Here is a 24,552-nt window from a genome sequence, read left to right as displayed (position 1 = left end):
CCACTGCTCTACCGTGGAACTCTTCCTTTGAAAGAAAGTGTCAAGAAAGGATCAAGGAAAATCCTAGGCCAATCTTCACCATATATTTATGACAAATCTAACAAGTCACTTTAGACAAACACAGTTGCCAGTCTCTCTCCAACAATAGGTATGACGTGGCGTGCCAATACTGACACAGGTATGAAGCAGCTTAAACAGGTCAATGCCTGATTTGGGAACCACTATCACATGTTGGCAGCAGTGGTGTTATCTGATTTTCCCTAAGCTGCCCACTTCCCACTGCCCCACCAAAATGCTGCTTTGCCATTTTATGCTACACTGCATATGCCCATCTCTCCGTGCTTTATAGCTATTCCCACTCTACATTCCCATTTCTTTCATGATGCCTCCCATTGTCCCATCATTACCTGACATCTGGTTATCACCTTTTTGTCATATTAAGCATTTTGAATATCAGTCTATTTTTCTGCATATCAGACTCTGGTCTTGCCTTGTCGTCTCCTTTCTAAATATTTGCCTGACAGACAGCGAAAGGTTGAAAAATGAAAGCTGCTTGCTTCCAATATGGATGCATCCTACTTACAGGTTTTAAATGGTTTTGCAGCACTATTTCACACACATTTCAAATAATAGACACTGGCACCTACACATTAAAAATATCCAACAAAATACTAGAAAGCTATTGAAACAATGGAAGCACTTTTTGTTTAATACACCCTGGTTTCAAAAGGGCACTTTTTGGACTTTCAAACTTTAGTTTTCAAACGACGTTGCATAAATAGAACAACATGCTGCCCCATGTCATACAGAAAGTTTACAAAAAAGTTAAATCCAGAGAGGAAAAAAGTCATGGTCTTATAAACATTATGGTTCTTCAGTTTTTTTTAAAAAATGCTTAATTGCCCTCAAGCTCTCATGTACTTTTAGCACTGACTGTACCGGCTCACAGTTGATATCAATGACTTCTCCTGCAGAGGTGACTGGCTCTGGCTGTAGAATGGTCTGCCCAGTGAAAGGAACTGGTATCCTTCAGAGATTCTGTATGGTTGGAGCATTTAGTGGAAGATAGAATGCTGACTTTCAGTGCACATCAAGTAGAGCAAGAATGTGTCATTTTTTTTTGAAGTTAATGGGTAGAAAAGGCTTTGTAGATGAACTATTTCAGTGTCTTCACCTTGTTAGAGGTTGGTGAACAAGATTATAATGAAAAACAGGACATATTTGAGGTGAAATTATTCAGGTATTTCATGGTCTCAACAGCTTGACGAGCTTCCTCATTCATTGTGTTTTCTTGTGAATACTGTGGGGATCACATGGATTGCCACTCTCACCCCTTCCTTTTGCACAGTACTAGCTACGTGACAACCTGTGCATGCAGTCCACATCCAGCGATGGTAACGTTCATCGTTATATATGTGTATAGAAGTGAGCATCTTGTGTTGTAGGCAGTGAATAGAGACTGTTGAGAAAAAGCCGAAGGCTCGCTGTACGCAAAGGATAAGCTTCCAGCAACCTTCGATTTCTGGTCAGCACGTTAGAATAGTTGGCTCATTTAAAAATAAATCCACGTTTCAACACAGCAATCAATATAAACAATTGAAGGCAGTTTCAGTAAAGAATATAGGACTTGCAATATTAAAGGGACAATACTTCTATGCCAAAATATCTATCAACTTAGTTTATAGCAACCAATTAAAGCCAAGAACATGAAACATTGCTTAATCCTCAATTATCTATCAATCAGTCCTCCCATTCTCTACATATTCAAATTGAAAGAAATTAAAGAGCAGTGTAAACAAGGTGAACCAGCCCTACAGTATGTGGCCCATTCCTCTCCACAGAGGAATGTTCAACATTCCAATGCCACTGAGATGATCTTATTCACTGAAAGAATCAAGAGCAGATTTTAAAAGTTAATTAAACACTGCGGTACAATCAGTATTATTGTGGAAACATGGAAAGAAAGCAAGAGGCAAGAGAAAAAAATAAAGCTGAACTTTCTCATTCATTTTCATCAGACAAAAATTGTGGCTGTACAGAGTAAAGGAAAGACATGAAAACATTATTGTACATACATTAATTGATAGGTCAATTTTAGTGCAAGGTTATTAAAATGGCAGCCTGTAGGTTAAGTATGAACATAGTAACAGAAATGAAGCAATGTGCAAAGTATTTACACTGAATAGCGATGAGGTGACAGGTTAATGTGCTTACAACTCTTGAACAAGAACTCGGAATCCATGTGGAAATTGCTGCTCACGTTTGGTGAAGAGGCTCAGGCAAAACTGAGGTGATGTTATTCACTGATCCACAACTGAATTCCACCTCACAGTACAAGTGAATTGATAGGAACAGATGGTAACTAGGTGGCTAGTTTTGAAATCTCAAATACAACAATCGCATTGAGGTGAGTTGGATATTATAGGTTGTCGAATGTTGTAATAAGAATTGCAGATGATTTAGAGGCTTATTCATCAATTTCAGGTTGGCTTATTTGTCAATGCTCCCTTATAGCAGCAAGCCTGACCAGTGCTGTGGAAATTATAATTGCAGATGAAATATCATTCTTGAGCTCCTGACTATTATCTTAGGTTTGCAGTTACTTAACCAATAGCTTTCCAATGGAGAATAGGTAGAGTGATTTCAACCTAGAGATGCACAAGAATAAATCACCACCTCAAAGTTAAAGTCTTGAAATCAATACAATATGTTGTTTCCAATTTGTTAACCAAGTGACAGAACACATTTTTAAACAAATGGCAAGATGAATTGCCTACGCAATGCTGTGAACTAAATTCCTAACTGTAATGGTTAAATCAACTATTTATTAGGAACAAAAGGACAAATGTATTAAAAGATATTTTGCAATGCATTGCAATACATGAAAATATTTACATTTTCATGAGTATACTACTTCACACGTTTTGGTTTAATTATAAGCACATGGATGAGCCCAGTGAGATGCATTAATTAAAAAGAGTACTAGAACTGCAGGAGATAGGCAAATTATTGCGCAACTTAAACCATACTCAGTGGATGGCCTGGATCCATCTTATCACTATTTACTCCTACCCCAATCAAACAACAGCACCGAGGGCATTATTGCCACCTGTGTATCAACTGAACAGAATAGCAAATGTGAAATGTTTATACAATTCACTTTAAATTAAATAAAAAACACCCACTTATATGCTGTCTAGTTGAACTTGAATTCCACCTACTGAACATTGTCAGCTGCACATTAATGTGACGTATTACAAGTTTTACTGGTTGTAGTAGTGACTAGGGGAACATGAAGTTATGAATTAAATGTCACAAAACAAGCCTATCAGTAGGATATGAAAGTCAGTGGTTTGGCTTTAAGGTGATAATATGTAATGTGTGATTTATTGCTAAGTGGACCACTTTAAATGCTATACAAGTATTTAAGTTCCACGGAAGTGTAACTTTATTAAATTCAATTGCAGCTTTGTTTACATATTTATATACGTAGTTGGAGATTGCTGTGAATCTAAGAAGTCTAAATGTTTGTGCTTGATCAAAATGTTTAAAGGGGACTAGAACTGCAGTTGCGGAGATGCCCGAGTGCTTGAATGACTACTATATTGTCACCTTGCTCACACCAATCCTAAGCTAAGTACTCCAAATGTGGCAGGATTGGGTAACCTCATTGCCAACATAAAACAAATCACTACTACTATTCTTAACACAAGGTGCTGGAAGCTTAGCTGAGTGCAGGTTCAAGACATAACCTTTGACCTTCAACCACTTAATAACTTCAGGGTCCAGGTCGAATGATCTTTATCAGGTAAATCAGATAACAGTCAGACAGGAGCACAAATTAACTAAATGAGTGTGCATGTGGAACAATAATATAGCATTACTTGCTATTTGTTCTAATCCTACAACCAAATAGTACAAACCAAAATTCTATTCCATGACTAAAAGAAATTAAATAAAATAACCAATCAGGCTTCTGATGTCTCGGGAACTTTGAGCAGAAAATACACAAACTAGGATTGTACTCCCTGGAATTTAAATGGTTAAATGCCAGTTTTCAAGACATTAAAGGGGAATAGAGCAGATAGTTCCACTGATTTGGACAGTCGATGGGATATAGTCTTTTAAAAAAAAGAGCAGATCTCAAGAATGAAATCAGGGAGCATTTACACACAAAGCTATCCACCCAAGCATGTACATTAGAGCTGGAAATCCCAAGTGCTATCAGAGTTGATATTAAAAAGGTCAACAATCTCATTCCTGAACACTGACTGGCACATATAGAAAGGATGACCAAAGATAGTCACACTTATTGATATTCACATATCCAGAACAATGCTAAATATTTCCCTAACTACTAGGAACATTTAATTCAATGGAGAGGCAATAAAAAATAATTACCCAATTTCTGGAAAATTATCACATCCCAATAAACTCTGGCAAGCTGTGATAATCCAAGTTCTGACAAAAGGTCACCAACTTGAAACATTAGCTGTTTCTCCGTGCACAGATAGTGCCCGACCAGTATTTCCTGTATTTGTTGGTATTATAGTTATCACAGCCATATTACAGGTTTACTTAACTAATCCACGTAATTCTGTAATCACATTTCCTTAATTTTCTAAAATACATGTATTTTAAAACATCCCAAATCTGACCTCTAGCTCCCAATGGGCTCAATTGCTGACTTCCCTCAAGTCTGGGCAAATGTGCTTCAAGAATTTAAATAAACTAATCCAGTTCAATTTTAACACTAGTTTTGTAAAACACCAACAAAACCTGGTCATTAATTAACAAAATAAGCTGTAAAACAGCAAGTGAATAAATGAATAAAAATGTTCTTCCCTCCCCAGGGATAATCTTTTTTTCCAAAAAAAGATTTCAGTTACTTTTAATAGATAAAATAAGCCCTACACATCATGCTTCAAAAATCCATTCATCAGCAGTCAATTCCTCACTTGCAAGAATTTGTCAGTCTCTCAAGTATTTGAGCCACCAATACAAACCCTCACTGCGTTAATTTCTCAGTCAAATTTAACCACGGTTGAACCACTTGCATTTATAGAATGTTTTCAGTGTAGAATAACAGTTCCAAGGCAATTCAAGATTAATAAAATAGAAATTCACAACACAGAGGAAGACATTAGGAAGGAGTAACGAAAAAACTCAGTTTAAGGGTGGCCTCACAGAAGGAGAGATACTGACTTCTTACACAAGACAGGTTTGGGGGGGCATCCTACTGCTTGCTGCCTATGAAGATAGGGGCTCAAAGGTGGATGAAGGAAATGGGAGATGCACAAGAGGTCAAAATTAGTGAAATGCAGAGTTCATAAAGGCCTATGGAGGGTTACAAAGAGGAGGAGGATAAGATGATGAAAGGATTTGAACACAAGTGGGAGTGTTTTAAAGTCAGCTCCACTAATCTGATAATTAGCAATAGTTGAAGGACCACAAAATCACCCCAACTTCAGTAAAATGGCAGGTTGCCTCAAAAAGAGGAAAAGGTTTAAAAGAAAGCCATAAAACTTTTTCAGAAATCTCAGCCCTACAGTTTATCACTTATCTCACTTCCAGATGTTTACATTCCTGTATTCCACATACACAAAGATGAGGTACAAGATAATTTTATTACATTGTGCCAATTATGTGTGGTTGAAGGTCAGAGGTTCTACAATATGTTTGCCAACAGGAAATAAAACTGAACAGAAGCAGAAAGTAAAGACAAGCTATGCAAGAGAGGACTACATTGAAATATTAATTATAAATTTTACCTGGTCTACCAGGATTAGGGTTTACATAATCCCAGGTATCAGCATCATTCTTAAAGACATTCAAACGAGTTGGCTGCAACAGACAATAAGGCATCGTATGGAGCAGTGAGTCTAGTTCATAGAAGGCATCACAAGACAATGGCTAAGAAATCTCAGATAACCGACTGTGAGCCAATGAGCACATTGGTTAAACTTGTGAAATGCAAACAAAAATGAACAGCATTCAAAACAAACTCCTGAAGGCAGATACATGTACAACATATCATGACTTCCTATGAGGCCAAGTCCTAGCAAACATGAGCTATCAAATTTATGTCCAACAAATTATTTACAGCCCTTTCCCAAGTTTTAGTAAATTCAGCAGGAACAAAGCCAGCATTTATTGCCCATCACTAAATGGCTTCAAGAAGATGGTTCTGAGCCACCTCCTCGAACACTGCATAGTACTGCTTAGGAGGGACTTCCAGGACTTTGACCCACTGACAGTAAAGAATGGGGATATAATTCCAAGTCAAGATGGTGAGACTTGGAAGGGGTCTTGCAGGTCGTAGTGTTCTAATACATTGACGCCCTTGTCTTTCAAGCTGAGGTCAAAGTAGTCAAGGGTTTAGAAGGTCAAAGGACTCTTGGAAAGTTGCTGTAGTGCACCTTGATGTTAGTAACATTGTTGCCATAGTGCACAATTGAGAATAAACATTTAAGCTGACAGATGGAATACTATTCAAGGATTTGTAGCAATAAATTTATATGACTGGTCCAGTTAAGTTTTGTTCAATGGCAAACTCAAGGATGTTGATTGCGTGAATCTGGGTAATGCAATTTAACATCGGGGAAGATAATTAAGTTCACACTTTCTGAACAGCTGTTCTAGGTCTTACTGCATACAGGCTGAGACTGCTCAAACAATGCTCAACAATCAAACCAAATAGCTTCTGACCTTAAGCTAAAGGGAAGGTCATTGATGAAACAACTGAAGATGGCTGGCCTAGACAACTATCCAGCAGAACGGTTGTACTAATGTCCTGGAGATGTGATGGCTGCACAATATTTAGTAAAACTTTGCATCAGGGACACAATAAATATTAGTGAATGGGTTGGTTGTTAATTGCCGAAGAATTAAGCCCATATAGTTGACTATGCAAATATTTAACTAAGACCATTGTCATTTACCATCCACAATTGGGACCAGATTGCCCTGCATCATATTAAATTAATTCACCTTTGAAACCATTAGTCCAAGAACAAAGGGTAATCTAATCTGCCAACCACACAAACGACCTTGGTTCGAACACAATATAGCACCAGGGCACACACCCATAAGGTCTCAGAATCAACTTCTGGTAAATGCTGAATTACTTGTCTTTCAGAACAGAAACTAGCACTACAATTAACTTCAGAATACTTAAAAAAAAATTTAAAAACAAGCACAATTTCTGCTGCTCATTGGTATTATACATTCAACTGTTGGAAAGCACATGCAAGGATACCATGGGACAGAATGAAACTCAAATAGCTGTAACACACTCTACACTCAAACATCAACATTTACTATCCAGGCTTACCATTTGGGCAAGACATCTGGAGAGCTGTTCTCAAAACCACATCCAAGGAATCACCAGCTTCAGGAAAATAGTACGGCAAACTGCCAAATTAGGAGTTTGTGGGGAGGTGACAAGTTTAATAACAGAATAGATGCCAACAGTTTCCAGTCATCCAGAGCAATGAGTGCAAATATTGTACAACGGTTCTAATGCAGTTTATCTAACAGTATCACTTTTGCAAGTGCAATCTGCATTTTACCACATATATTTACCTTAGCATATTCTATTTTCAAAGTACAACATCCAGAATAGATATCGGCACCATTAAGAGATGCTTTGGCCTTCTGTGCGCTTTGAACAGAGTCAAATGTGTGTTGAATTAAGGCAAATAAGTATAGACATATTCCACAATAAAGGTGACAATTAACATTTTCAGCACTAAGATGGAAGCTCAACAGCTCCCCTCAATGGTTTAGACAATAAATGCACCACTAAGCATGGATCTAATGAAATGTCACGGAGAGATAATTAGGTTCACACTTCCTGGACAGCTGAATGCTTGCTGCATGTACAGAGACTGCTCAAAGAATGCACAACCATCATCACTTAGATTGGCAAGCAAATGATGAAATTCCTGCAATGATTCAAGTGTCCTGGGAATAACAATTGGTTATCAGTGTCTAATGCTTTTGTGGCAGACAAGTAGGGAAGATGATGCAAAACAAAAATGCTATGAGAGCATTTCAATGTGCACAATGTTGTTATTTTTGGGCGAGCATTTCCATTTAGGTAAATGCCACTGTGAAGCAGAGCGTAGACTGTGGTTAATAACCAACAGACAAGATAGCCCTGTGGCATTACACAAACTTTTATGAGAATAACCAAATTACAGGAACAGATCAGGAACAAGCAAGAATGCAAAAGAGAGGAGTGTACTGCCATTAGTACTTGCTGCAAAATTCAGTGTGGCCCAGCTCGACGGAATGTTCCTTATTCTGATATTCTGAAGCACCATAGAATTATACAGCACAAAACAAATCCTTCAGTCCAACTCGCCCACGTTGACCAAACATCCCAATCTGACCTAGTCCCATTTTCCAGCATTTGGCTCATATCCCTTTAAATCCTTCCTATTCATTTACTCATCCAAATGCCTTTTAAATGTTCTAATTGTATCCATCTCCACCACTTCCTCTGCAGCTGGTTCCATCTTCACACAAAAGTGTGGTGTGTGTAAGTTACCCCTCAGGTACTTTTTAAATCTTTCCCTTTTCACCTTAAACCTAGTTTTGGACTCCCCCCACCCTAGGTAAACGCTACTGTATAAAGTATTGGTCCCCATATTTAATGAAACACGTAAACATGCTCAAAGCAGTTTGGTAACAGGGTCGAATCCTGGAATGTGGAGTGAATGGATCTGCCAACAGAGCAGGGTTCAAAGTTCTGAGCAGCCAACTCTTGCTCATCTATCTCAACTTTTAATCTACTTAACAGTGGAGCACCCACGATCTCTGTAATACAGAATTCCTAATATTCAAACCTCATCAAGTGAAGAAATTTCTCATCTTAGTCCTAAATGAGTCCCAGGGCTCCTATCCCAAGATTATGCCCCTGCATTTTAAATTCCACAAACTGTATAACCTGTCAAGTTATTGCAGAATCTGTTTTCATTACATCATTTTTCTGAATGAAGAGATAGACTATGTAAATGGGCCAATCAATTGTCAAATATGGAAATCAAAACTGCACAAAATAACTGGTGTGATCTCACCAAAGCTCTATATAACTGTAGCAACATGTCTTCATTCTTATTTATCAATTCTCTTGCAATAAAGTCAGCATTGTTTTCCTTAATTGCTTGATGTACCTGCATGAAAGTGTGTTTCTTATAGAAGTGTCTTTGAACATCGTTATCTAAAAGTTCCATGCTGTTTATCCACTTTGGCAGCAAAGATAGGAACGCAAATAATTATTTGCATGGCTATAAATTGAGAGGGGAATGTTCAACAAAATCTGAGTGTCCTCATACAGCAGTCAAAGTGTGCAGGTGCAGCAAGCAGTAAAGAAGGCAAATTATGGCCTTCACAGCAAGAGAATCCTGGAACAAGATGCCTTGCTGCAATTATACAAATCATTGATGAGGTCATACCTGGAATATTGTGTGCAGTTTTGGCCTCCTTATCTGACGGAGGATGTTCTTGCCAGATGGAGTGCAGCAAAGATTTACCCTTACTTCCTCACATTTATCCCTCTTTTCCACCTCCTGTTCATTAACAAAAGTTAACCAAATTGATTCCTGGGATGACAGGACTGATGCATGAGGAGAGATTGAATCAGTTAGAATTGAATTCAATGACGTTGAGAAGAATGATGCAAGATTTCATCAAAATCTCAATTTCTAAGAGGACCAGACAGGTTAGATGCAGGAAGGGTATTCCGATGGTGGTGGTGGTTGGGGGGAAGTGTGTCTACAATCAGGTCATAGTTTGAAGATATGGGGTAAAACATTTTAGGACTGAGATGAGGAGAAATTTCTACACCTCAAAAACAGTATGCCTGTAGAATTAATTACCACAGAAAGTGGTTGAGGCCAAACATTGTGTGTTGTCAAATTCGTGGTCTGTTCTTCTGGCTAAAGGAAGCCAAGGATATGGGGGAGGGTGGAATTAGTTCATTGAACTCTATGATCAGCTATGGTCATAGTGAATGACAAAACTGGGTCAAAGGGTCAAGTGGCCAACTCCTGCTCCTATCCTCTATGTTTGGTGTGTTACAAAGGTGAAAATCCTTACTTCCCAACATTTATCCCTCTTCTCCACTTCCTGTTCATTAACAAATCTTCAATCCAAGCTCATGTATTACATCCAATTCTGAGAGAACATATCTTAAACTGCACACAAACGCCTGGTGAAAATTCAAGCGAGCTACAATGAATGACTCCTGTCAGCTTACAGCTGCCTGCCACTTCAACACACCACCGTGGTCAATATCTGTCTTGTCTTGGGCCTGCTAGTGCTTTGGCAAAGCTCAGCACAAGCTGGAAGAACAACAACTTAATTTACGCTTGGGCACCCTGCAGCCTTCTGGACTCAAAAATATTGAGTTCAATAATTTTAGTGCTCAAGCACCTTCTCCCATGTCCTTACCCCAACACTCACACTAGGCCTTGCCATCACATGGGCTGCTACCACAATCCATCGTCAGCTACTAATGGTCCCATTAGCAGCTATTTATTCTCCCAGATTGAACTTTACCTATTCTTTTGCCTGCCCAACTGTTTCTCTCTCTCTCTGGGCTCCACCTCCATCCGTCATTTACTCTGCCTCCTCCTTCCCCACCAAGCCACCAGTCAGTTCTAAAGGAGGGTCACTGAACCCAAAACATCAGCTCTGCTTTCTCTCCACAGATGCTGCCAAACCTATGTTTTTCAGCAATTTCTGTTTTTGTTCCTGCCTGGCCTTCCAATTAGTTCCTCAAAACTAATATATTTGTTAAAACAAACTTACTTACTTAAAAATGCCTTCTGGGCTCAATATTGAGTTCAGTAATTTTAAATACCAAGCACCTTCTCCCATGTCCTTACCCCAACACCCACACACCAGGCCTTGCCATCATATGGGCCTCTACCACAACCCATCGTCAGCTACTAATGGTCCCATTAGCAGTTATTTGTCTCATAACGGTTTTCCAACTGCACTATTAAGACTTTCTCAATTTTAAAGATTCAAGTATTTTCCCAATTGCTGATGTCACAGTAATTTGCCTGTAGTTCAAACTTCTTTCTCTCCTTCCTTCTTGAACAGTGGGTTTATAATTATAACATTCCTGGCAATGGGACCATTCTGGAATACAAAGAACTTTAGAAAATAAAAACCAGCGCATCCATCATCTAAGATAACAAGCTGTAGAGCTGGATGAACACAGCAGGCCAGGCAGCATCAGAGGAGCAGGAAAGCTGACGTTTCGGGTCTAGACCCTTCTTCAGAAATGGGGGAGGGGAAGGGGACTCTGGAATACATGGAGAGAGGGGGGAGGCAATGATGGAAGGTGGATAAAGGAGCATATAGTTGGAGCCAGCCAGTAAAGGTGAGTGTAGGTAGGGAGTTGGGATGGGGGTTGGTCAGTTGAGGGAAGACAGACAGGTCAAGGAGGTGGGGCTGAGGCTAGTAGGTAGATAGTGGGGGTGGGGGTTGGTCAGTGAGGTGAGAAGAGCGGATAAGTGGGAAAAAGACGGACAGGTCAAGGAGGCAGGGACGAGCTGGGCTGGTTTTGGGATGAGGTCAGGGGTGGGGAGATTTTAAAGCTTGTGAAGCCCACATTGAGACCATTGGGCTGCAGGGCTCCCAAGCGAAATATGAGGTGCTGTTCCTGCAGCCTTCGGGTGGCATCGTTGTGGCACTGGAGGAAGCCTAGGATGGACATGTCATCCAAGGAGTGGGAGGGGGAGTTGAAGTGGTTCGCGACTGGGAGGTGTAGCCGTTTGTCATGAACCGAGCACAGGTGTTCCACAAAGCGGTCTCCAAGCCTCCTTGACCTGTCCATCTCCTCTCCACCTATCTGTTCCTTTATCCACCTTCCATCCGCCTCCCCCCTCCGTATTTATTTCAGAGTCCCCTTCCCCTCCCCCATTTCTGAAGAAGGGTCCAGACCCGAAATGTCAGCTTTCCTGCTCCTCTGATGCTGCCTGGCCTGCTGTGTTCATCCAGCTCTACACCTTGTTATCTCAGATTCTCCAGCATCAGCAGTTCCTACTATCTCTGCATCCATCATCTACTTTGTTAGAACTTTTGAGACATTGACTAATAGGTCCTGGAATTTGAGAGCTTTTCAGATCTTTATAAGCTACCATTTGTTTCTTTTTCTTGATAATTACTTGAAGTTCATCACTCTTATTAGCCCATCAGTAGAACATACAAAATACTTGTTCAACATGGCTACTCTTTCCTCAACTTCCATGAACATTTCTCCTGTCACAGCTTGTATGGACCAACACTTATTTTAGGTGCTCTTCTTTTTAAGAGCTTGTAATCACTCTTACAATCATTTCTATTTTCCTGGCTCAAATTCTATTTTGCCCCTTTTAAAAAACATTTACTTAACATTTTGCTTCAAAACTGAATTGAAAGGATATTCCACCATTGCCTGTATTCCATTCTTTCTGAAGATGACAATCCTTTGAACAGGCCCACATGGGTTGCAAATAGTGTACAGAATGTCCTGCAAAACAAGGAAGTTGTGAAGAGTAAAGATTTGACTACACCTACTTAAATACCTACAAAGCTACAATTAAAGCAGTTCTCATTTCTCAAGAAACAGACAAAGAAGCAAAACACAACACACGATTAGTGAGTTTGATGTGATTGAGGTTGAAAAACAAAGAACGGCATTCATAACAGGACAGCGTCGTAGTCATTTACAGCACAAGAGGCCATTGGGCCCATAAAATCCATCACCTCTGCAGACTAATCCCAGCAGACCGATTCACTCACTCTATCCCAGGAGCCAAGCTAGTTTATCATCTTCAGTAATCACCATTTTGGCTTTCATTAGTTTAGCAAGGCAACAGGTTCCAGGTTAATACAACTTGCTGCATGAAAAATTTTCTTATGCATATTGCCCCAACATTTCTTAAATTTGTGTTCTATAGAACCTCATAATATCAGCTAAACAGGAAGTTTTTCCTTTGTCTACCTTCAATCGAACCTGTCATAATCTTGTGCAGCTATCAAGTCTCCACTCAACCTCCTGTGCTCCAAGAACTCCAGCTTCACTAGCCTAACTGTAGCTAAAATTTCCAATTTCAATCTCAAGCACCATTCTGATAGATGATCTTGGCATTCATCCACCCAAGGACCTTCATGTCCCTCCTGAAATGTGGTGACCAGATCTACTAAAGCAACATGACTGCAGTGGCCTAACCAGATCTTGAGGTTCAGCAAACTGCCCTGCTTTGTGTACCTATGAACATCACAGACTCACCTTAGGGATAAAAATGTAAAAGTTTTGTCAAACATTACCACTCATAACATTTCATTCAGTGATATAAACTTATTAACGCTTTCAGCAGAAAGCAAACAAAGAAAATCATTCGGGACAATCCAGCAATAATAAAAACAAAGAGTATAAATTTGTAAACTCAACTGGGTTGGAGGTCTAGCTTATCCAGGCATGGCAGCTAGAAACAGTTCTGCAATCTGTACCCTTGTACATTTGGGTACTAAATCTTAGATTGGAAATTATGATCTATACTTGTTAGAGTGCATCTAGTCCAACTGACACTACAATTCATTTTGCTACATTGAAGATAACAATAACCATGAGGAACAGAGCGTTCATAGTTTGCAGTACAGGCCAAAATTAAAATGCTGCTGTGAATTTATAATCAGCAGATTGCTGGCAATATTATCACGTCCTTGTGTTTTTTTCATGATTATGGTGTTTTGTTCCTTTTAACATAAAAACCGAAAGAACTGCGGATGCTGTAAATCAGGAACAAAAGCAAAGTTGCTGGAAAAGTTCAGCAGGTCTGGCAACATCTGTGAAGGAAAAAACAGAATTAATGTTTCGAGTCCAGTGACCCTTCCCAGCAACTTTGTTTTTGTTCCTTTTTACATGTCTAAGTGACTCCTCAAAATAGTCAATGTTTGGATCTCATGGACAATGGCATAAAAGTATAGAGGCTTTTTCTTTTAAATCAGTCAATTTTTTAATTAATTCATGGCACGGGTTGTCATTGGGTGGGCCAGCATTCATTGCCCAACTCTAGTCATCATTCAGGAGCAGGTGACAAGCTGCCTTCTTAAACCACTGCAGTCCATTTGATGTAGGTATACCTGCAATGCTGTTAGGGAGGAAGTTCCAGAACTTTCGTAGCCACAGTAAAAAGAATGACAATATACGACGAAATTGCACTTTCAAATTCAATCTTTGAATTCATCTTATCAGAATGATGTACAATGACAATCACAAAATTGTCACAAATGAAAGATTTTGTGGTGTTTAGATGGGGAGGTCTGTTTTGAACCAGAAAACATAGCTTCAAAATTAATTAAGACATTTCCATCCCAAATGGCTTGATCCCAATTACTTAATTACGGACAAGACATTTAAGGACTGAAATGGGGAGCAATCTTTTCACTCAAAGGTTACTGATTCTTTGGAATTCTCTGGCCCAAAGAGCTGTGGTAACTCAGTCTTCAAGCACGCTGAAGACAGAATTGAGAGATTTCCAGATATTGATAACATCAAGGGATATGGAGATAATACTGCTGAAGTAGGTGATGATCCATCACTTAGAATGGAGATAGCTAGAGGGGCTGAATGGCCTACTGCTCCTCCTATGTTTCAATTATATGGCTCAGAGTTTTAACAACATTCTTCTGAAGCAACTTGGGGCATTTCACTAATTAAAGGCAGTAAGTTGCTTTGAAAAAAAACAAAATCTCTACATTGGGACAGCTGAAAACCGAATTCATGACCTAGCTTCTGCTAAACTTACTGTGTTGATGGGATAAATAGAATTTGCAACAGTGATCAACAGGACTTTATTGCTTTTAGAGTCATCATCATCTGGTCTGGCAATTTTCTGGCTTGTGGAAAAACAAACGTAGGCCAGTTGTCCAGCAACGTAGATTGGGTTATCTGCTGCATAATTCACACAGCTACATGCACCAGCGATGTCCTCAAACTCAACCAATGCTTGCTTTCTCCTGGGCATCAGCATCACACAACTGTAAACCAAGCACAAGGACAGTTAACAGGAATCTGGAATTTTTTTGAAATGTTCAGATTTTGTTTGTAGAGTACAATGTTAGTTCAGCAACCTGCACCTGGAGTAAGCAGTTAGAGAATAAAATATAAAGATTTAATTTTTTTTTTAAATTTCCTGAAAACCTAAAGTTAGTTATTACAGCAAAAGTGGACAATGTTACACTTTCCCACATTACACTCCATTTGCCAGATATTTGTCCACTCAGTTAACCTATCTATAGAAACACATTACATATAAAAATGGTCCATTTTGACTGAGAGTTAATTTTATGGTTTCAGGGAATAAAACTATTAAACATTCAAGCATTGGCTTCCATTCCAAACAGCTTGACACCTATCGACGAGTTAGGTCAGTACTCATCCTCTAGGTGTCATTCCAGTTTCTAGGAGTAAGCATTCATCACCTCAAGATTCTTATTCCAGTTCCAAGAGTTTTACAAATAGCCCACATACACTCAGTACTGGGTTGAGAAACTTCAACACATTTAACTCCCAGCATTTAAGCAATGTTCACACCAATCAGAAGTTCAAAATATGAATTATGACTGCTGTAACTTTCTGTCCAAGTCCCAATACCAAAAACCTGTATTGCACACAGGAGTGTGCAATCCTGTGTGCAAACACCATTTCAGACATACAATTTAGGAGCAGTAGGGCACTCCGCCCCTCATGGCTGCTCCAAACTTGATAAGATCATGGCTGATCTGATTATTCCACATTCTTACCTACCCCCGACAAAATTTCAACCCTTTGCTCATTAGGAGCCTACCTTAGCCTTAAAAATATTCAAAGGGTCTATTTCTACTGCAATTTTAGGAAGGGAGCTACATGCAACTAATGCCCATTTTTTGCACAGGAGTATAATAGCATTATATAGTGATGAAGCCACCAAAATAAGCAAGATATAACAAAATCTTACAGAAGTATTTGGTATTAAAATTCTATATTTGTTTACAATTCTGAGTTTAATAGAATACTAATAATTCTAACCATATCAGACATGTAATTTTAATTTACTATTCAGTATTATAAAGTGCACTGCATCAACTTACATTTGTATAGCATCTCTCAACATCAGGGCACCCAAAAGAATATTTTAATCAATTAAGTGTTTCTGATGTGTAGTCATTGTTTCCCACAATACAACAATCATTAATGCACAGGAACGCCTGATAAATAGCACTGTGGGTAAATGACTAGATGTGTTTTAGAGATGCTGTTTAGGAAAAAAGTACTGACTGAGACAGTGGGCAGAACTCCCATGCTCTGCAAACTTCAGAATTTTAATGTCCAACTAAGGGGCAAACTGGGCTTTGGTTTAATGTTTCACACAAGATGGCACACCAAACAGTACCGCACTTCTAAAGTTCTACACTCAACTGTTAGTCTAGATTACCTAATTAGGTGCCTGAAATCTGATCAAACTGCTCCATGCACAAGTTCCTGCCACAAACAAGCATCATCCTCGTTGAAGAACTACTGCACTGACCTCCTTACTTAGTAATATTGTAGTGATATGGGAAAACAGCAGGGGATTGGAACCAAATGATGTACTCTTTAAAAAAAGACAAAGAGCTCCAATGAGCCAAAAATCCTCCTTCTGTGTTGCACCATTCTAATGCAAGATTAAAATCAAACATTCTTGGAATTAAAAATTTATTTCTTAGAACTTTAATATCAGGTCTTGGCCAAGTAGAAATGCTATTCAAAAGTGACAAGTGGTCAATATTGTTTGTGTGATGCCCCCCTCCAAGCTCAGAAAACATCACGATCAACACTTGCCATGTTGCAAGTAATAGAAATTGTATCTAATATCAAGATTACATATTCTCCACACTGTAGATGCAAATATTCCAAACCTTACCAAGTCACATTTTACATCAGATCAGCATTACACTTCACATTTTGCCCTCTCACATACCTGATATTGCCGAAATCCTGGAGAGCCTCCATAAGATCAACTTCCATTACCCCATCCAACAGTCCTCGGATATGTATAACAGGAGATGGAGAAATCTTATTAAGGTCTTCAATACCACCATCCTGAACAAAACAGAAGCCAATTATTAATTAATATAGTATTTCACCATTATCTAGTCACAAAAATTTTCTCTGCAATTAAATGGTTCATTATCTGATCACCTGTGGAGAGCACTCATTATTCAGTCCTTTGCAGTTTTGCAAATCAGCACAATATTTACAGGTAACAACTCTCAGATTAGTCACAGTTCTGAGGAAGGGTCACCAGACCCGAAACGTTAACTCTGTTTTTCTCTTCACAGATGCTGCCAGTCCTGCTGAGCTTTTCCAGCAACTTTGTTTTTGTTCCCGATTTACAGCATCCGCAGTTCTTTCAGTTTTTCTCAGATTAGTCATGCCATTTCATTGAAAATCTTTTCTGCTAAAAGAACTTCAGTGATTACCCAGAGATGCATGCTCAACCGTGGAATGGCTGAATTGGCTCACTTCAGTAAGAGTGATTTAACAGGAGTAGAAAAATAGCCTGTACTCCTACGCTCCATCCTTATCTCTGATTGAATACCGTGCATGCAAGATTAGCACAAAACCTGGATTTCCTACTGGAGAAGGTGAATATAAGAAAGTATTCACATTAAGCGTGATTGCCACAATCACCAAAAAAAATTTCCTCCGAGGATCCTGCAGAAGGAAGGAATAGGAATAACCTTTCAACTACTTCAAGGCTTTTTTTAAAGTCATTCATGGGATGAAGGCCAGCATTTATTGCCAATCCCAGAGGGCAGTTAAGAGTTAATCACAGTGCTGTGGGTCTGGAGTCACTTATAGCAGACCAGGTAAGGATGGCAGTTTCCATCCCTAAAGGACATTAGTGAACCAGGTGGGCTTTTCCAACAATCGACAATGGATTCATGGTCATTGTTAGACTTTTATATGTAGATTTTTTTCATTGAATTCAAACTTCACCATTTGCTGTGGTGGGATTTGTACCCAGGTCCCCAGAATACCCGGGTCTCTGGATTGACAGTCCAGCGATAATACCACCAGGCCACCACCCCCTCCTTAAAAGGCTACTATGCCTTTTAAAATAATCTAATCATTTCAGCCCCACAACATCGCAGCAGGAGGTCCTTAGATAGCACCCTGGGCTCAATCATCCTTAGCTCTGCTTCAATAACCTTCCATGCATCCTAAAGTCAGAGTGGGGATGCTCACTGATGAGTGCACAATATGGAGGACGATTTGCAACTCGGCAGATTCATGGAATGCACTGCCTGAAAATATGGTGAATGCAGGTTCAATCCAGCATTTAAGAGGGCATTGAATGCTTATTTGGAATGAAATGGTATGCAGGGATATGGGGAAAAGCAGCAGATTGGCAATGGGCCAAATGCCATCTTTCTGCACCATAATAATTGTGATTAACTTCAGGAGTTACCACTGACCAGAAACTAAATGGACCACTTATAAGAGCAAGACAAAAAGCTAGGACTTCTAGAAATAAGATTCTCCAAAACTTGTCAACAAGGCACAAGTAAGGAGACTGACCGAATACACGATTTGCTTTTATGAGCATAGCTGTCGTGAGACAAGAAGCTCAATACTATCCAGAACATAGCAGTCCAGAGTCTTGGTATCAGAATAAAATGGCCCCTTATTCTGAGACAAGGACCCAAATTCAAGACCCTCCATCCTGGGAAAAGAGACTCAAGTACCTACTGTGCCAAGTCCTCTTGGAACCTTATGTTTCAATTATCAATTCTCATTCATTTAGAACACCAGAAAGTACAATCTCACTCTATTCACTACAATCACCTTAAACTCATTCCAATAATTAATGTTCTTTCTTTGCATCCCTTTAAGTTTACTTACTGTACATTCTTCCTTGAACACAGGTACCAAGTTACGCACTAGAAAAAGTATCTCAAGTCTGTGATATTTACAATAACAAGTATACAGACACATCAAGCATAGCCTCTTAACTCCACACAGAAACAAAAGAAAATCCAAGTTTCCATTTTTGATTCAGCACCGCAGAACAATATGCACATGTATCTGGGGCGATGATAGCCTTGGACTTGACAATACCACAAAGTAACCAGTCGTGTCCAAATCAAAGCTCTACTGGCGAATCTCTACAGGGAGCACTGCAGCTTCCAGCAGTGGAGATAACAAATGGCAGGGGCGAAATCCGATTTTTGCACCTCTATGCTGAGAGACTAGTGAAATGTTAAGCCCGTATTTAAACCGAAATTTAACACTCAAAGCAGGTACCACGCATTTATAGGGCGGGCGCATGATGCAAAAGGAAAGGAGTCACTTTGATTGTGCATTCATTTCAATTACCAAGACAACATTCGTTCTAACTCAGCACCAAAAGGGATGGCTGAGCAGATGGGACTGAATCGCCTGGAGGGTTGGATCTGGACCGCGCGTTTGAACACACTTTTAAACAGATGCTTGCTGCAGCCTTCTGAAGGCCCCTGTATTCGCCGCGGCCTAGGCCTCAAAACCTCTTTGTTCAGCCTGCCTGTTGCTGCCTGGTGTCTGTGGGGAGTGGGGTAGAACGATGCGGGGGGGGTGCGACCGCTCGAAACGCAATGACTGGAAACCATCCGTCCGACGTCGGCACTCACTCACCCTGTCGAACCTGAAACGCTTAGCCTGGTGTCTGCCCGCCATCTTCAATTCCGACCGCCGGGTTCCTACAGCTCCGAACCGGCCGATGCTTCGCACGCTAAGGGAAGAATGAGAGAGGGAGAAACAAAAATGGCGGCCACAGCAGCGGCCTCTTTGCCCCGCCCACAAGACCGGCCCGGGCGCGTTCACGTCAATCAATAGACGCTCTCCAATCGGAACGTCGCCTGCACCATCTCCCAACTTTGATTGGTCTCAAGCTTCGCCATTCATCACTTTTGGGCGGTATGTGTCGGGAGTTCATTCATGAAAATCCCGCGGCGTCGTCAGTGCTTTGAGACTGAAGGCATGTAAGAGGGGTTTATGTTGTATCTGTGCTGAGGTTGTATCAAACGTAAAATTTTAAATAATATGCTGGAAAATATTCGTCTATAGAAAGCGAAACAGCGTTAATGTTTCAGGTCGATGAGTTCACATCAGAATGCAGATGTTGGCAAGTTGGCCTGTGTGAACGAAAAACTTAAAATATGTGGGACTAGAACCGATTGAAGTCATTCAACGGGGATTCCACATTCAGCAAATAACATCCAGAGCACAGAGGGTGCTTGGATTTCTGAAGACGAATCTTTGGCATTGCAACAAAATATCGCGGAGTTTGGCCAATTCTGGAGAATGCAAACTGTGGGTGGGATCCTTGTAGTGCTGTTGCCGCTGTTTGAAGGTACGCATGCCTTAAGATTTGCAGTCATAGAAACCAGGAGTAGGCTGTGAGGCCATTGGAGTCTGCTCTGCCATTCATTTTGTTAGTGTGCCACTGTTGTGTATGCCTTCTGCCAGCTTCACATATCCACTGAATTTCTCGCCACATATATAAATAACACTGAAGACATCCAAAAGACACTTCATTCTACATAAATCAGAAACAAAAACAGAAATTTCTCGAAAAACTCAGCAGGTCTTGTAGCATATATGGAGATAAATCAGAGTTAACGTTTCAGGTCCAGTGAGCCCTCTTCATCAGTTCACCAGTGTCAAATCCTTGATCAAAGATTTGAAATAAGAATCACTACAAGAAAGATGGGGAGAAAATAGACTCTCATGTTCCATAAAATACGGAGGGCGCTGATAGAAATTGACAGAAACAAATACTGTTTTTGACGTGGCCCCTTCAACACCAACCCCCTGCACAATGACAAAGCTTGATGTAGTCATCCACAAACTCCAAAGAACGTTTGTTTCTAATTATGTATCAACATTGCTTGCATAATCACCTTCATAGATCACAAGATATTTAAGATTTTTAAAGTTCATTTACATTATATGGGCAGTGTTGCCAAGGGCAGTATTTATTGCCCATCACCAATTGTCCTCAAAAAGGTTGTGATGTGACAACTTCTAGAACCACTGCAATCGATGTCATAAATTTACAAGCACTGTGCCATTCGGTAGGGAATGCCAGGATTCAGGTCCAGTGACATTAAAGGATCAGCAAAATATTGACAAGTTGAAATGTTGCATGACTTGGAGGGGAAATTGAAAGTAATTCCCTTGCTCCTGGTGCCTTTGTGCTTCCAGGAGGTAGCAGTTACAGGCTTAAATAACAATGTGGGACATGGTTTATATTTATTTGCAGGACATTTCTCATTGCCATGAAGGTTTCCCAGCTGAAAATCTGAGCTCTGCAGAGTTGCCACATCAGTTGTAAATGGTGGTAGACAATTAAAAAACTCACTGGAGGAGGAGGAGGCTTCACAAATATCACAAAAAAATCCAATAATGCAGGAGCATCAATCCAAAAAGTTGAAGCATTTGTAACAATCTTCAACCTATGGAGTGGATGATCCATCTTGGCCTTCTCCAGAGGTCTCCAGCTTCACAGATGTCAGTCTTTAGCTGATTTGATCACGCCTCGTGATATCAAGAAACGGCCAAAGTCACTGAATACTGTAACGACTGTTGAACCTGACAATATTCCAGTAACAGTACTAAAGACTTGTGCTCCTGAACTTGCTTGGCAAAGTCTAGTACACTTACAACACTGGCATCTATTGGGTGATATGGAAATTGCCCAGATATTTACACAAAAAAAGGAGAAATCCAACGAGGCCAATGATGACCTCATTAGTCTGCTCTCAATCTTCAGTAAAGTGATGGAAAAGGTAATCAACATTGCTGACAAGCAGTATTTACTTCACAATAACATGCCCAGTAAAGCTCAGTTTAGATTACATCAGGCCTGACCTCTTTACAGCATGAGTTCAAGCACAGACAAAACAGCTGAACTGCAGTGGAAAGGTTAGGGTGGCTGCCCTTGACATCAAGGCTATATTTGACACAGTATTGAACCCACAACATTGGTGACACTCTGTGTCACAAGCCAGCCATCCAGCCAATTGGGCTAACAGAGTATGGCATCAATGAGCCCTGGCAAAACTATTCAAACTACTAATCAATAGGTATCGGGGAAACCTCTTGTTGGAATTATTTCTAGTACAAAAGAAGATGGCTAAGGTTGTTGGAGTTCAGTCATCTCAGCTCCAGGACATCCTTTTGGAGTCCCTCAGGGTAGTGTCCTAGGGCCAACTATCTTCAGCTGCTTCATCAATTATGTCATTGGTTAGAAGTGAAGAAGTTTCCAATCATTGTACAAAGTTTATTAGCACTGGGTCAGGTTCCTCCAACTCTGCCTCTGATACAGGTGGTATGTAAAGCACAGCAGCTCACCTCCTGCACCCAGAGCATCTCAGAAGAAATTTATTCTCTTCTTCAGGTGGCAAAGTCATCGATGCGGCGACATCTGCTGTATCCATCTCAGATTCTGAGATATCTTCAACGCTTGGCAGAGAGGGAGAACCACCGGGTTCCAGAACAGTCCAAAAGACTGTTGAGTAGCTGGGCACGTTTTGCTCCCACACTGTTTACAAGTTTGCAGCTTTCATATGGTCCATGTGCTTTTACAGGACCTTTGCATGTATGCAAACTTTATATGTCACTGGACCTGACCTCACGTTGACCATGCCTCTTAGTCATGCAGGGCCAGTCCTGTGGTTCCAACAACAAACTTTGTCTCGTTCACTTAACAGAGTCTTGTGTCAGCATTGGCATTCCTGATGCCATTTAACATCCCCCCACCAGTCCAAGAAGATCAGCTTTAATCTGATGTGGAGTCTTCTTCCCATTAGCAACTCTGCTGGAGCTATCCCTGTTGTGTGTAGGGTGGTCCTATAATCAAATAAGAACTGGGAAAGTTTAGTTTTGGTGAAGCTGTAGGCTGTTTCTTTAAGCCTGCCTTCAAAGTTTAGACTACTCTTTCTGCCAGACCATTGGATGATGGATGGTATGGAGCTGTCCATATATGTCGAGTACAATTTGACTTTAGGAAATATTCAAATTCCCTGCTGGTAAACGATGGCCCATTATGTGACCAACACTTCCTGGAGCCTGTGTATTTGCAAAAGATATGCACAGTTTTTCTGTCATCCCTAAGTTTAAGGAATGAACACTATGCACATCCAGCCACTTTAACTGGCTGTCCACAATGACTGTGAACATTGAGCCCATGAAAGGACCTGCATAGTCGATATGTAACAGAGTTCAGAGTTTACCTGGCCATTCCCACAAATGGGGGGGAGCTGCTGGCAGTAGTTTACATCCTTGTGAGCACTCTGGGCACTTCCCCACCAATGCAGCTATGTCTGCATCCAGTGCTGGCCACCAGGTATAACTTCTTGCCAACATCTTCATTTTGGAAACATCTGGATGACCTTGGTGGAGTTCAGCCAGTATATGGTGGCGACCTTTGTTCGGGAAAATCACTCTTGCCCTCCATAATAAAATGCTGCTCTCTACTGTGATCTGATCTCTCTGGTTCCGAAAAGGTCTCAGTTCTAGTTGTGACAGCCCTTTGGTTTCCCCCATCACCACCAGCTGTTTCAGTTTTGCCAGGACCGGATCTTGCTGTGTCCAAAGTCAGATATTGTCAGCTGTGACTGGAAGCGTGTCCAGAAAATTTAAAACCTTTATGGACTCTTCCAGTGTTTAGTATCTGGTGCCTCAGGAAAAGCTAGGCTCCAAATCACAGAATCCCTACAGTGTGGAAGCAGGCCATTCAGCCCATCAAGTCCACACTGATTGTCTGAAGAGCATCCCATCCAGTCAACCTCTCCCACTCTATCCCCCTAACCCTGCATTTCCCATGGCTAATCCACCCAGCCTGCACATCCTTGGCCACTAAGGGCAATTTAGCATGGCCACTCTACCTAAGCTGCAAATCTAATGACTGTGGGAGGACAGCCAAAATAGCAGCGGATCCACAAGCTGTCAGGAGAATTAGTCATTGTTTTTCACTGCCCCATTGTAATTTGCCTGGAAAATATAATGCGTTCTTTCCACATATTTGGCCCAGTCTTCAATGGCAGGATTGAATGAGTCAAGCTTCTCAAATAATGGCACAATGCCAGAAATGCTTACCCCAACTCAAATACGACTATTGCGAGCAAATTTCTTTAGGAGCATCCTTTTCTCTTGTTGCTGCTGAAATAATTTCACAGAGGTTGGTATCCCATCACCAAGTCACCATTATTTACTCTGATCCAGCTCTCTCAGAGTGAACAGAATGCTTGACACTTAACAGCCCCAATCAAGGAAGTCCTATTCCATGAGGTCCACCTGGCTGACCTCGTTACCATCACTACAGTGAGTACAGGCTAAGTCAATACAATATCTCCTCATGCGATAATCCTGCCATTTCAGGAATCAGACTGGTGAACAGTTGCTGCATTCCTTCTCAAGTACATGCATTCTTTTTCAGGTAAGGAGACCAAAACTGCACACAATATTCTAGATGTGGTCTTACC

General features: G+C 40.5%; 1 protein-coding gene across 1 annotated transcript; it reads right to left on the bottom strand.

The window, feature by feature from the left end:
• Positions 1–5,718: 5,718 nt before the first annotated feature.
• On the bottom strand, positions 5,719–19,852 carry LOC109917337 (heterogeneous nuclear ribonucleoprotein L-like). The gene is made up of 6 exons (XM_020517143.2): positions 19,700–19,852; positions 17,004–17,125; positions 14,811–15,042; positions 12,444–12,529; positions 7,585–7,681; positions 5,719–5,844 (listed from the first exon to the last, which is right to left on the bottom strand). Exons 1-6 carry the CDS (start codon positions 19,739–19,741, stop codon positions 5,755–5,757), a joined length of 669 nt encoding a protein of 222 aa, XP_020372732.1. The 5' UTR covers positions 19,742–19,852; the 3' UTR covers positions 5,719–5,754.
• Positions 19,853–24,552: the final 4,700 nt, after the last annotated feature.

This window comes from Rhincodon typus, chromosome 39 (assembly GCF_021869965.1).
Source record: "Rhincodon typus isolate 14 chromosome 39, sRhiTyp1.1, whole genome shotgun sequence".
Classification (NCBI taxonomy): domain Eukaryota; kingdom Metazoa; phylum Chordata; class Chondrichthyes; order Orectolobiformes; family Rhincodontidae; genus Rhincodon; species Rhincodon typus.
Note: the sequence above shows the minus strand (reverse complement) of the source record. Positions and strands in the feature narration are given on the sequence as shown.